Source organism: Acanthochromis polyacanthus, chromosome 1 (assembly GCF_021347895.1).
Source record: "Acanthochromis polyacanthus isolate Apoly-LR-REF ecotype Palm Island chromosome 1, KAUST_Apoly_ChrSc, whole genome shotgun sequence".
Classification (NCBI taxonomy): Eukaryota; Metazoa; Chordata; class Actinopteri; family Pomacentridae; genus Acanthochromis; species Acanthochromis polyacanthus.
In genome coordinates, this window is record NC_067113.1 from 404,781 (window position 1) to 419,961 (window position 15,181).

The window sequence follows — 15,181 nt, forward strand, 5'->3', positions numbered from 1 at the left end:
TCGCGAGTCAAGAAACTGCTAACCACTGCAAACTGTTGAAAGGTAAGCAAAGGTTAAGGTTAGGGTTAGTGTTAGGGTCAGGTTTAGGGTCCGTACCTGTCGTACCGATGCTACGGGTCCGTACAGCTAGCGTCTACCGGGAGTCATGTGACCAGATCTCGCGTATCTGATTGGCAAATGGCAAGTGCCGTATCCGTAGTCCACAGGCTACGGGTCCGTACCTCTAGCAACAACCTAAAATAAAACTGTCATTACTTGTCAGTTATTTATTCAATGAAGACAGTCACTTCAGCTGAATCTGGAGGAAGTGTTCTTCTGTTCACAAACTCCTAGAACTGACTGGAAGTGGTCTGTTTGTTAGGAGACGCTGGAGGTTGATGAGGATGACCGTCCTGAGCTGGCGTGGTGGAAGTGTAAGAAGTGGGCGCTGCGCATCATCACCAGGATGTTTGAGCGGTGAGTCCACAGTTCCTCTCACATCTGCAGGAGACACACTTACAGTGAACAGACAGTCACTGTTAGCCCTTTTCATGCTTTGATCTGAATCGCAGGTATGGAAGCCCTGGCAATGTGACAAAAGAATACTATGAGTTTGCAGATTTCTTCCTGAAGACCTATGCAGTGGGCATACAGCAGGTAAGCATGTGTGACTGAGTCTGCTTACAAAGATGAAGTCAGCTAGCCTAGCCGCGCTAGACAACCCACGGCAACGAATTTAATTCTCTGCCAGGGTGGGTCTAGTTACCCTCCATAAGGCTCGAGGCTGGATTCTCCTAAAACTGGCCGGACCAATACAGTCAGAAGGCGGGCGTAACGAAGTGACGACAGAGGCGTGACGATTCTGACAGAAACAACCAGCGCACAATAAACAGTTATCTTTCGACTCGGCTTTGGCCACAGCCCTTAAAGATTTGAAGCTAAAATTCAACTTGAAAGATAAACAAAGGACGGCACTGAAGTGTTTCATTGAGAAGAAAGACGTATTTGGACTTATGCCGACGGGATATGGCAAATCCTTAATATACCAGTTGGCTCCGCGGCTCCGCTGGTTGGGAAGCTAATGGGATTTAGCCACAATCCGCCGGTGCTCTTGGAACTACGTCAGCCTATTCGTTGCGTTGATTGGTTGTATACCTACCCAATTGCTGCAGAGGGATTTGATAGACAACCTTTTAGCCCGCCTCCCTCCCTGTCAAGCTTCCCTAGACCCTTGTGCCGTCAGAAACATGGGTGTAGCATGGCTCGGCTAGAAGTCAGTGGCAGTTAATAGACTCTTAATTACTCTATAACTGGAAGTACTTGGAAGATGTTAGAATTATGTTTGCCCCTATACCTCCCCTAAATAAATTGGTGTCTCTCTGCTGCCCACTTTCCTCTCTATCTCCCACTGTCTGTCTAATACAGACAAAAATGCCAAAGAATTATGTTTTGAAAAAAATTACAGAGGTGTTGACTTGTTATTTGGGCAGGATCCAGTCTCTCAGGTTCTGATCCAGCAGTGATATCGTAGTAGTTGGCAGTCTCAGTGTTACCTGTTTAATGCTTCCATTGGGGTGCTTTCCACTGCAGTCAATAGTTGTTTTTTCAAAAAAATAATTACTTGCATGTACTTTCTAAACTTTCAAAGCTATTAGAACAAGACAAAAACAACCAAAAGGCAAAGTGTGATCAACATTAAATCAGAACAAGCTCAAACAGGCCATAAAGTTCAATCTCAGGAGTGGTGGAGTCTGTATGGTATCCTTCAAACAGAACCTCTGTTGAGGAAGCCCTTCGTTATGTGTTCTATGTCTGTGAGTGGCATTCCATTTTCAGCTACACCTTCTTTAACATTTTCAGCTTGATTGACTCATCTTTAAACACTTTGAGCTTGACGTTTGATGCACTACTTTCTCAGCTAAATATCCCCATTCTTCTGTCTCCTCTTGGAAAGACCACAGACCTTTAAGTTCAGCTGTGGTAACATAGCCTGCTAGATGTGGCTCAAGAATCGCCCAGGGTGAATGGTTTTTATTGAACCTATATCAGTGTTGTATTATAGTGCCTGTTTTCAATTCAGTATACTACATATATAGCTGTCAGTAAAATGCAAACAGTGTATATTTGAGCATATCAAGTATAGTGAGGGCGATGCAGAGTATCAATGGTCAGCTGGGGGAAAGACAACAGCAGCATCCCACAGTGGATGGTTTTGTCACATGCCATTGAGAATGACTGAGCCACTGACACCAGGTTTATTTTTCTTATCTGCTGAGGCTGTGATGATTTTGGTTTTTCTGTTCCCTCTTGTCTTTTATTAACCATCCAGGTCCTGCTAAAGGTGGTGGGTCAGCACCGACAGAAGCAGTATGTTACTCCTCGTGTCCTGCAGCAGTGCCTCAACTACCTCAACCAGGGTCTGTCACACTCACTGACCTGGAAACAGATGAAGCCACACATGCAGGTAATGTGGGCATGGAGTGATTGCATTCTTGGTCAGACCTGGTAAGACTCAGACCTCTATCCTCCTCTGGCTTACACCAGGGTTATCAACATTCAAAAACTAAAGAACTTTGTGTGTAGTTCAATGAAAGTCATGCCATTGTAAATACAAAAGAGGCTTTTTCATCAAAAGCTCCAGAAGTCATCTCCAGTGTTTGATATAACCTCTAAAAGCTCATCTCTGTGTATCAGAGTTACATATTTGGAAATTGTTTCCAAAGAAATCATTTCTTCCTGCATTAAAATAGCTCAGATGTACACTACCAGTCAAAAGTTTGTACACACCTTCTCATTCAGTGTTTTTCTTAATTTTTACTACTTTCTATGTTTTGGACAATGTCACGATCCAACCTCTAGAGTTGACTGGATGCCACAAAATATCCCGAAATTTATTGGTTCAAGTAAAGGAATTTATTGCTTAGTAGCAAATGGAACATCCATCCATCCTCTATACACCGCTTTATCCTCACTAGGGTCGCGGGGGGTGCTGGAGCCTATCCCAGCTGACTCGGGCAAAGGCAGGGGACATCCTGGACAGGTCGTCAGTCGGTCGTAGGGTTACATATACAGACAAACAATCACACTCGCATTCACACCTACGGACAATTTAGAGTCATCAATTAACCTCAGCATATTTTTGGACTGTGGGAGGAAGCCGGAGTACCCGCAGAAAACCCACGCATGCACAGGGAGAACAAGCAAACTCCATGCAGAAAGATCCCAGGTCCACCCCGGGATTCGAACAGGGATCTTCTTGCTGCAAGGCGAAAGTGCTAACCACTACTCTACTGTGCAGCCAAATGGAACATATAAGTGAAAAACAGAATATATCTAAGAACAGAATACAACAAAATGAAAGCTAACAGAGTTTGCACCTGAGCTAACACAAACAAAACAGCTAAACTCCCTATCCTAACATAAATATAGGAACAACATCCACCACAAGAAACGGAAACTAATATCATAGTGCGCAAAAATAACTTCACAAAAATGGTGCCTCTAAACGTACAAACGACAGTCCATCATTACTTTAAGAACTGAAGGTCAGTCAGTCCAGAAAATTGCAAAAACTTTGAATGTATCCCCAAATGCAGTCGCAAAAACCTCAAGCTCTACGACGAAGCTGGCTCACAAGAGGACTGCCCAGGAAAGGAAGACCAAGAGTCTCCTCTGCTGCTGAGGAGAAGTTCATCTGAGTCTCCAGCCTCACAAATGTCCAGTTAACAGCAGCTCAGATTAGAGCCCAGATAAATGCCACCCAGAGTTCTAGTAGCAGACACATTTCTACATCAACTGTTCAGAGGAGACTGACCAATCAGGTCTTTATGGTCCAACAGCAGCACAGAAACCACTACTAAGCAAAAGTAACAAGCAGAAGAGATTAGTTTGGGCCCAGAAACACCAGGAATGGACATTGGAGATCTGGGCTTTGGTCTAATGAGTCCAAATGTGAGATCTTTGGTTTCACCTACCGTGTCTTTGTGAGACCAGAAAAGGTGAAGGGGTGGTCTCTACATGCATGGTTCCACCATGAAGCATGGAGGAGGTATGATGATTTCTACATGCATGGTTCCCACCGTGAAGCATGGAGGAGGAGGTATGAATGGCTCTACATGCATGGTTCCCACCATGAAGCATGGAGGAGGAGATTTGATGATCTTTACATGCTTGGTTCCACCATGAAGCATGGAGGAGGAGGTGTGATGGTCTCTACATGCATGGTTCCACCATGAAGCATGGAGGAGGAGGTGTGATGGTCTCTACATGCATGGTTCCACCATGAAGCATGGAGGAGGAGGTGTGATGGTCTCTACATGCATGGTTCCACCATGAAGCATAGAGCAGGAGGTATGATGGTCTCTACATGCATGGTTCGACTGTGAAGCATGGAAGAGGCAGTATGATGGTCTCTGCATGCATGGTTCCACCATGAAGCATAGAGGAGGAGGTATGATGGTCTCTACATGCACGGTTCCACCATGAAGCATGGAGGAGGAGGTGTGATGGTCTCTACATGCATGGTTCGACTGTGAAGCATGGAAGAGGCAGTATGATGGTCTCTGCATGCATGGTTCCACCGTGAAGCATGGAGGAGGAGGTATGATGGTCTCTACATGCATGGTTCCACCATGAAGCATGGAGGAGGAGGTGTGATGGTCTCTACATGCATGGTTCCACCATGAAGCATAGAGGAGGAGGTATGATGGTCTCTACATGCATGGTTCCACCATGAAGCATAGAGGAGGAGGTATGATGGTCTCTACATGCATGGTTCCCACCATGAAGCATGGAGGAGGAGATTTGATGATCTTTACATGCATGGTTCCACCATGAAGCATGGAGGAGGAGGTGTGATGGTCTCTACATGCATGGTTCCACCATGAAGCATGGAGGAGGAGGTGTGATGGTCTCTACATGCATGGTTCCACCATGAAGCATGGAGGAGGAGGTGTGATGGTCTCTACATGCATGGTTCCACCATGAAGCATAGAGGAGGAGGTATGATGGTCTCTACATGCATGGTTCGACTGTGAAGCATGGAAGAGGCAGTATGATGGTCTCTGCATGCATGGTTCCACCATGAAGCATAGAGGAGGAGGTATGATGGTCTCTACATGCACGGTTCCACCATGAAGCATGGAGGAGGAGGTGTGATGGTCTCTACATGCATGGTTCGACTGTGAAGCATGGAAGAGGCAGTATGATGGTCTCTGCATGCATGGTTCCACCGTGAAGCATGGAGGAGGAGGTATGATGGTCTCTACATGCATGGTTCCACCATGAAGCTTGGAGGAGGAGGTGTGATGGTCTCTACATGCATGGTTCCACCATGAAGCATAGAGGAGGAGGTATGATGGTCTCTACATGCATGGTTCCACCATGAAGCATAGAGGAGGAGGTATGATGGTCTCTACATGCACGGTTCCACCATGAAGCATGGAGGAGGAGGTGTGATGGTCTCTACATGCATGGTTCGACTGTGAAGCATGGAAGAGGCAGTATGATGGTCTCTGTATGCATGGTTCCACCGTGAAGCATGGAGGAGGAGGTATGATGGTCTCTACATGCATGGTTCCACCATGAAGCATGGAGGAGGAGGTGTGATGGTCTCTACATGCATGGTTCGACTGTGAAGCATGGAAGAGGCGGTATGATGGTCTCTACATGCATGGTTCCACCATGAAGCATGGAGGAGGATATTTTGGAACAGTATTTTTATTAAGGTTTTTTTTTTTATCTTAAAAAACAAACAAAACAAAACTAGACAAAGACTAACAAAAACAAAAACAGAACTGGGCGTACAGAAGGCAGTAAAATACAATGTTGCATCACTAAAGCATCACAGATCAACAGGTTTTCAAGTTCGAGGTGAGTGGGACACTGGGGGTATGTTGGAATGCCCACCAGGCCGGACAAGACGATCCAAGAATGGTTGCCATATGGTGTAAAATCTATTAAGATTGTCCATGACACTGTATCTGATTTTCTCCATGTGTAGTAAGCTAGTTAGTTCCATCAGCCGTGCCTTGAACTGAGGCACAGTGTCCGATTTCCAGAGTCTTAAAATCAGTCTCTTAGCAATTACCATTCCATACATGATAGTGCTCTGCACTGAGAGGCTGTGATTTTGTAGGGACAGAGAATATCCAAATAATGCTACCTGTGGGTCAGGGTTAAACACACAGTCATAGATTTCAGAAAACCACTTGAATATTTCACACCAAAAGTTATGCAGTTTTGGGCAAGTCCAAAAAAGGTGGGTTAGAGAACCATCAGCAGATCTGCACCGGTCACACAGAGAGGAGATCGTAGGATAAATTTTATTTAATTTAACTTTTGAGTAATGTAATCTATGCATCACCTTAAATTGAATTAACTGATGCCTAGCATTAATGGAACAGGAGCGTATTCTGCAGAGGCTCTCCTCCCAGACATCCTTATCATCAGTCTGCAACCCCAACTCTTTCTCCCAGGCCGACCTCAAAAATTGTGTACTAAAGTTAACGTGTTCATGAAATATTTTGACAAAGTTTGAGACCAAACCTTTGGAGTCAGGCGGTCCCAGTAAGAGTGAGTAAACCCTTTTTTCCTCAGGGAGGTTTTCAAAATTAGGCAAACATTGGCGGGCATAGTTTCTGATTTGTAAATATCTAAAAAAGTGTGTTGATGGAAGAGAGAACTTGTCTTTTAGCTGGGCAAAGGAGGCAATTTTTTTATTTACGTACAGGTCTTTTAAAGTGACTATGCCTTTTAACCTCCAGCTGTCAAAAGCTGCATCTGAAAGTGATGGAGGGAATGCATGATTATGGTGAATCGGAGCGTAGAGGGAAGTGTCTGACAACTTACAGTACTTCTTAATTTGTGACCAAATTCTGAGACAGTTTGAAATTATCTGGTTGTTCACCTTTGTGCCTGTGGGCAGGCTGGATGTTGAGAAAAGAAGTGCGCGCAGTGAACTATTAACAATGCATTTCTTTTCAATTAAAACCCAAGCTGGAATATCTGCTGAAACTTCCAGATTATAATCTTCCTGCCAGTAAACAAGAGCCCTAAGATTTGCAGCCCAGTAATAATGTTGGAAACAAGGTAGCCCTAATCCTCCCATCTCTTTAGGTTTGTATAAGTGAGTTTTTGATATTCTATGGGTTTTAAAGGCCCAGATGAAAGGCATGACCACTGATTCGATTGATTTAAAAAATGATTTTGTTAAAAAAAATGGGGAGATTTTGAAATAGGTAGAGAAATCTCGGCAACGATATCATTTTAATAGCATTTATTCGACCCACCATAGAGAGAGGGAGGGTGCGCCACTTATCAATGTCCCCTTTCAGCTTATCCAATTTATCAAGAAAATTAAATTTAAAGATTAACCTAGGATCTTTTGGTAAAACTACCCCCAGATACTTCAGTTTTTCTGTGATTTTAAAAGGAAGACTACTCAAAAACTCAGCTTCGAGGTTGGCACCAAGAGACATAAATTCACTTTTTTGCCAATTGATTGTATATCCAGAAATATCACCAAATGATTTTATAAGGTCCAGCAGAGTGGGAACAGACTGTTCAGGTTGTGAAAAAAGGACCACGACGTCGTCTGCGTACAGGGAAATATGGTGGTCCATATCACCAAGCCGTATAGGTGTAAGAGAAGGATGTTGTCTAATACTGATAGCAAGTGGTTCAATAGCAATTGCAAAGAGTAGAGGGTTGAGGGGACAGCCCTGACGGGTTCCCCGGTGTAGAAAGAATGGAGCTGACTTCTCTTGATTTGTCAGAATGGTAGAGGAAGGGTGGGCGTATACTATCTTAATCCATGAAGCGAATCGGGAGCCAAATCCAAATTCCTCTAACACCTTCCACATATATGGCCATTCCAACTGATCGAATGCCTTCTCTGCATCTAAACAGAGGGCAGCAACCTTTTGATCCTTGTCATAATTATGATACAATATATTCATTAGCCTTCTGACATTAAAAAAAGAAAATCTATTGGGGATAAAACCAGTTTGGTCAGTACGAATAATAGAAGGAATATATTTGTTTAATCTGTTTGCTAAGAGTTTTGTAAAAATTTTCATGTCAGAGTTCAGCAATGCAATTGGTCTAAAAGATGCAGGGTCTGTCTCATCCCTACCCTCTTTTAATATTAAAGAAATGTTGGCCTCAAAAAAGTGCTCGGAAATTTCTGAGATTCACAAGAGGATGGAGGAGGATATTTGATGATCTTTACATGCATGGTTCCACCATGAAGCATGGAGGAGGAGGTATGATGGTCCCTGCATGCATGGTTCGACTGTGAAGCATGGAAGAGGCGGTATGATGGTCTCTACATGCATGGTTCCACCATGAAGCATGGAGGAGGAGGTGTGATGGTCTCTACATGCATGGTTTCCACCATGAAACATGGAGGAGGAGGTATTATGGTCATTGTTGGGGATTTATTCCAAATTGAAGGAACCCTGAACCAGCATGGCTACCACAGCATCCTGCAGCAACATGACATCCCATCTGGTTTGGCTTAGTTGGACCGTCATTTATTCTCCAGCAGGGCAATGACCCCAAACACACCTCCAGGCTGTGGAAGGACTATCTGACCAAGAAGGAGATGATGGAGATGACCCGGCCTCCACAGTCACCTGACCTAAACCCAATCCAGATGGTTTGGGATGAGATGGACCACAGAGTGAAGGAAAAAGGACCAACAAGTTCTCAGCATCTGGGAACTAATCAAGACTGTTGGAGAACCATTTCAGGTTCTACCTCATGAAGCTCATCCGGAGAATACCAAGAGTTTACAAAGCAGTAATCAAAGCAAAGGATGACTATTTTGAAGAATGTAAAATATAAAACACGTTTTGAGTTATTTCACACTTTTTTGTTTGCTGCATAATTCTAGATATGTTCATAGATTTGATGCTTTCAGTGAGAATCTACAATGGAAGCAGTCCTGAAAATAAAGAAGAACTGTTAAATGAGAAGGTGTCCAAACTAAAGACTAGTGTCACTCCACACTAGTGCAGGGCTCCAGACTGCGACTAAATGGTCGCATTTTGCGACCAAAATTTGAGCGAGTGCGAGTAAATTTTTCATCTACTCGCGCATGTGCGACCAGTAAATTTGCCGATTTCTTTTTAAATTATCATTGAATATTTTTTTTTACTGACAAACGTCTGCTCCACACTTCAGCCCAGTAGACAGTCATACACAAATGAGCTGTTTGCCAACCAACATTAATTCCAAAAGAAGAAGAAAGGAGACGAACACCAAAGAAGAAGAAGGTGGGCCAATGTGTGTGAGAGCAGGGGGCAAATGACAGTGAAGCTCCTGATGTTTCACAAAGCCTCTATTTATGTTCAGCCTTATTTTGAACACAAATTCATCTTCTGTCCTTCACTCCTTTCTTGTCCTCATTCCAGCTGCTTCTAAGTTTAGACACATCCTTTGCTAGACAGCAACAGTGGAACCGTTTTCTTTCATCTTTACGTGAATTTTTGGACTTTTCGGCAGCGTCTTCGTCATGTCAAGAAACCTCGTCTTGGAGAACCACTTCCTGTGCCGCTGGAATGGTTACAAAATAAAAGCCCGTAGCATTAAAATTATGCCTTCAAAATAAAAGCCTGGAGGGAACGGTTATTTTAACACTAGCAAAACAAAAGCTTGCAAAAAGTGATGAATTGATAAGCAGACCTTTATAAGAGTAATTTACACGTGATTCGGTATAAATACATAACGTGCACATGCATAACACATGCCTGTGCTCAGCACAAGGTCTTTTTATTAAAGTTTTCATCTGTCGGAAATGATACATCAACTGAGCAGCCTTGGTGGAGTACTGAACTCTGAGTGTTTTTCTTGTTATGTTGTGTCAAGTGCTGCACAGTAAAATGTGAATTTAAAACATAGTTTCTACATTTATTGTGCAAGTATTTATCAGTAATACAGTGAAAATGAGAGGAAAAGTGAATATTTACTTTGCAAGTTGATTTAGGTGTACGCCCCTAAATTTTCTGCTTGTGCTCCTAAAATTTTAAGTTAGAGGCCACTGTGCTCTGAGGAAAAAAGTTAGTCTGGAGCCCTGTAGTGCTTCCTTTAGAATGTGCCCCACCTTTATCTTCACTCTCCCATTCTTTCTTCCTGCAGTGCTCACCTATCACTGTGTTCACTGTCAAACAGCTCTGTTACACAATGTCAAACTGAAAGCAAACACTCTGTAGATACATGTTTAGAAATGGTACTTCTATTATAATCCTGTAGGAAATGCTTGTATACTTGACCAATCAGCAGTGTTCCTGAACCTTTAGAAAGTACTACAACTAAAGCACAGATTTTTCAGTGGCTCAAGTCTCCCCAGAACTTCATTTAGACCCACACTTGTCAGGTGTCTGCACTGAAAGGGTCCCTGTTCCCTAGCTCACTGACTCATCTGTATATGATTCAGACTCAAGTTGAAAGTATTAACTGCTGAGTACAACTGCCACCTCATTAAATAACTGAAAGCAGATTAAAGTTGGTGTTTTTTTAGGAATCTGACAGATCAAATTGCTGATATCAGAATTTCTTCAGCCTTCACCTTCACATTTTTAAGCTGGATTAAAACTTTGCTCCATCACCAGTGTTCCATTCCTCTCCTTGTAGCTGATTGTTGTTTTAATTAATTTAATTCCCATGAGCTAATGAGGACATTCATCTCTTGCAGACTATATGCCAGGAAGTCATCTTTCCTCTCATGTGCTACAAAGATGAGGATGAGAAGTTGTGGCAGGAGGACCCCTATGAGTACATCCGCATGAAGTTCAGTGAGTGCTCAAACATCCTGCAGTTACTATATATCTGATGATATACAGGGCTTTGCAAAAGTTCTGTTACACTCAGTTTCATGATCTTTACAGACGTTTACATGTCGGAGTGAAAAATTCCATTAAACAAACTGAAAGTTCTAGCTTATAGGCAGGTGTCATTAATACAAATTTGTTCTCCGGTGAAGTTGTATCAAGATGGAAGTCAAAGGAGTTGAGATATCTGCTGTCCTTCGTGATGGCCACAACAGGTCTGACAGAGCCAAGCAGCTGAACATCAGCCGGATGACCGTCCACAGAGTCGCGGAGAGGCTCAAGAATGGTGAAGACCTGAAAGATTTTCACCTGAAAGACCACCTTGATACAACTTCACCAGAGAACACGTTTGTATTAATGACAGAACTTTTGCAAAGCCCGGTATACATACATATATATATATATATATATACACACACACACACACACACACACACACACACACACACACACACACACACACACACACACACATACATGGTTTTTAGTATTTATTCATTGTTCTTTTTAGCTTGTGTGTGGAAGTATGTGGTGTTATGACTGTTATGAAACTGCTGTGGCACCTACTATAAAGCCTTTCTGTTGACAGATAGGTCTTTGCAGCGTTTTGCATGCCTTTTGTATCGTGTGTAGGTCATTGTGTTGTAAGACAGTCATGCAGAAACTGAAGTACAGGAATGGCACAGAACTTGAGAGGGCCTTTTCCATTCATTGTATTGAGTGGTGGAGGAAAGTTGTGTACCCTCTAGTTGTTGGATGTGTTGTTTGATCCCATTCTTTGTGTGTGCGAGACAGACCTCTATGATGACCATGCTCTCCCAGCCACTGCTGCCCAGAGCCTGCTGTGTAAAGCTGCCCGTAAGAGGAAGGAGGTGAGGAAGAGCATTTTATCACAGGCCCACAGGATGTACAGTGTTTATTATACAGATGGCTGACCTGAGTTTTTCCCTGAATGATACTTCTGTCTTTGTTCCAAGATTTGTCCTGTTATACTTTATACCCTATTCTTTTTTTATTGCCTTTAAACATCTATATCTTTCTTTAATGCTTTTAGATTTCATTTAAAGCTGCTATCATTCTCCATACTCACATTGGCTCCTATGACTGTGCAAGATGAATGGTGTCAGTTGTTATGATGAACAGAGAATTATCGTCAACTCTGCAACTCTTGTTCTTAGCTCTGTGGAGCTTTTTAACACATTTTAGATCATCGTTTTGGTTTTCTGACCTGCAGTCTACTCTATCAGCAACTTAATAGAAAAGTTGTGCTGAATCAGTGGTACAGGGGGCTTTAGAGACAAAACCAGAGCTTAAAGCCGTGTGAACAGCGACCGGGCTTACATCTGTCAGGTGAACAAGTATATGATGGCAAATGAATAGAAATATTGCTTTTGGTCTTCTGCATCATTCATACTAGAGTGTGGGACTTCCAAACCCTGACTAACGTGTTCACATAATGCTGATTCAGCCTGTCAGTGCCTGATAAATCATTCTAACAGTAGTATACCAGAGTTTTCAATGTGATTCTGTCTTACGAGAAACAGCAACAATAGATTTACCAAAGCTGAAGGGAGACGAACTGTAGTGATGGACATGGAGTAGGCTACAGCAACAGGTGGAAACTATTGTGGAAAAGCCAAGAACACATCCAGTAAAAGTTTCTAATGCCCAAGATGGAAAAAATAAATAAAAAACAGCAAAAGCAAGGATGACAGTCTGAAAAAGACAGCGATCAACAGTGAGGCTTAAGCACTTGTTGACAGTGTTTGTGTAATTACTCTTACTGCCAAGAAGGAGGAGACAAAAAAATGTGTTTTAATAGACACCTGCTTCCTAACACACAACAGCTTTACCATGTGGTTTATGAGGTTTGGACTTAAAGCTGACATAAGCTGTAGTGAAAAAAGTAAAAAGAAATATGCAAAACATGCACTCCCACAGTACTATGCTATAACGCCCTGTCTGCCTCCAATATTCCATTTATGTGAAATGCAGATTTTGTGTTTTGGTCTTAACTTGGAATTTTCTTGTGTTTGCATCTTGGGTCGACCTCTTATGAGATGATCTTCTATATTTGTTTTGTTCTCAGCGTTTTCTGTTGCTCCTGAATGGCAAAAAATGTCCCCCAGCTTTAACCTCAGAATGTATTACTAATTATGACAGCATTCAGCTGTGTCTTTCAAATACAACGGTACAATAAGCTGTGATTTCTGCATGAACCTGTCCTACATAACCTGTGCTTTCTTCCTGGTAGGTTCTTCCTCGGATGATGGAGTTCTGCCACCAGATCTTGATGGACCCCTCTGCTGATCCCCGCAAGAAGGACGGAGCGCTGCACTGCATCGGAGCGCTGGCTGAGCTTTTACTGAAAGTAAACACAGGTGTATCTCTGTGTGACTGGATGATACCATTAAAGCAGTTTAATGTGTGTGTTTAATGGGCTTTGGGAATTGCTGTGTTTCATCCTCCAGAAACGGATGTACAGGGAGCAGATGGAGCTGATGCTGCAGAACTATGTCTTCCCTTTGCTGAACTCTCCCATGAGTTACCTGCGAGCCAGGGTGAGTGAACCCTCCACACAGAGCTCATCTCTTTATCGTGTTCAGTTTTAGAATTCAGAGCAAAGTTTGGCACCTCTGGGCAGCTCACATGTTTGGTTGGATTTTTGGAATGAAAAGTAGAAACCAGAAATCCATCAGAAAACAGACATTACAAATGATTATTTCTACAAATTTTAATGCACTAAGCTTCTTATCCAAAGTAGTTTAAATCAATCCACTGGACTTTAAGAAAGTTCCTTGAAGACGTTTCACCTCTCATCCAAGAGGCTTCTTCAGTTCTGGTGGTGGTTGGTGTTGCCTCAGCTTTTAAACCTCTGTGAGGTGTGTCCAGGGCTATTATACCAACGACCGATACCAAAACTCATCTGACTACTCAACGATGGTCGTTGTGAGTATCGGTGGGGGTCGTTGAAAACCCCCACCGATACTCATATACTAACCATGACCCGGATGAATGAGAACCTACACAGACACTAAGCTTCTTATTTCAAAAGCTCAAGTAAAAAAATAGCAATTGGTAATCATGGCATGTACAAAACTTTAGACACCTTTCAAAGCCTTTATTTAGGCCTGTGAGGCAAGTCAGAAACTGTCAACCATTGGTTCCAGAGCTGATATTTCTCTGACCTCTTACACAAGTTCATGGTAACACTTTCTTATCAAAGCTTCTTTTAACAAACTGAAACTGTGGGAAGGCTGTAAAAGGTCTGCAGCTTTCACTTTTCCAGATTTCATAGAATATAGTGATGAGCAATGATAACATATCTAAATCATGACAAGACGTGGAATATAAAACTACATGTTTTTATGGGTAGAAAGGCCTGAGGAGCTGCACAGATGCTAAGCTGATACGTGGCTGATGCACAAACAGTCGAATGGAAGAAACACCTGAGCTACAACCTCATCCGTGAAAGGCAATGTCTGAAGTCTGGATAAGTTCAACCTTCACTCTTTGGCTGCAGTCACCAGGAAGATGCATTCTAAAAAATATCAGCACATTCTGGATGCATATGTCTTGTAGTCAGTCAAGACAGTAAAATGGAGAAGAGGATGGTCTCTATAACAGGACAATGATCCAAAGCAGACCTCAAACTACCATGAACTACTCTGAGAAACACTGGTTCACACTGACTCCTGACCTGAGCATCTCAGAAAACGTGTGGGAAGATCAGACAGATCTCATCATCTTTCTGATTTGCTAGCTGCAATATCAGCTCATTGTAGTATGGGGCTCAAAGCTTTTCACATACATTTACTGTAACCTTCTGTTATTTCTTCTTTTATACTCACTAGTTTCAGGTAGTGGAAGGTTAGAAACAGTGCTAGGGGTCAACAGATGTCATACTATACTGGTCCTTATTATTAGTAATCTAGAAGACAGATAACCGATATGTGCATACCTTTGCAGTAAAAATTAAACTAGTAGTCCATCCCAGAGAGAGCAGACAGTCTTTCTTCTGGAAGATGCTTTAAACCTTGCTAAATGTGATTCCTGTGCTGCTGTGTAGGTCAGTGTAACAGCAAACTGCACTTATTTCCTCACACTGGAATCCTTTTCATACTGACTGCAGTTTCACTGCTGGCAGACATCCTGTGAATTTCAATATTTTATTCAACTTATATTTCAAACCACCAAACCAGAATAGTGAGAACTGAGTGCTGAATGGAGAAGTCAGTGACTTCCAGCCATTTATAAGTTGGATTAACCTCTTCCTTCATGTACCTACAAATTGAAATATTGAGTGTATATTTGTTTTATGAATTTTCAATCTTCGCTTCTTAAGCCCCCACGCGACCCTCCAGAAAATA

At 42.5% G+C, this 15,181-nt stretch overlaps 1 protein-coding gene across 10 annotated transcripts in view; it reads left to right on the forward strand.

The window, feature by feature from the left end:
- Positions 1-15,181, forward strand: part of ipo8 (importin 8) — a 62,665-nt gene that overhangs the window by 9,122 nt on the left and 38,362 nt on the right. For all 10 annotated transcript variants that reach the window (XR_007940796.1, XR_007940791.1, XR_007940795.1 and 7 more), the window contains exons 7-13: positions 362-456; positions 552-636; positions 2,309-2,443; positions 10,676-10,775; positions 11,607-11,683; positions 13,066-13,182; positions 13,283-13,372. Coding sequence is in view for 4 of the 10 variants with exons in the window: in XM_051945307.1 (XP_051801267.1) it covers positions 362-456; positions 552-636; positions 2,309-2,443; positions 10,676-10,775; positions 11,607-11,683; positions 13,066-13,182; positions 13,283-13,372 (699 nt within the window). In the remaining 6 variants the exon portion in view is untranslated. The remainder of the gene's footprint in view (positions 1-361; positions 457-551; positions 637-2,308; positions 2,444-10,675; positions 10,776-11,606; positions 11,684-13,065; positions 13,183-13,282; positions 13,373-15,181) is intronic.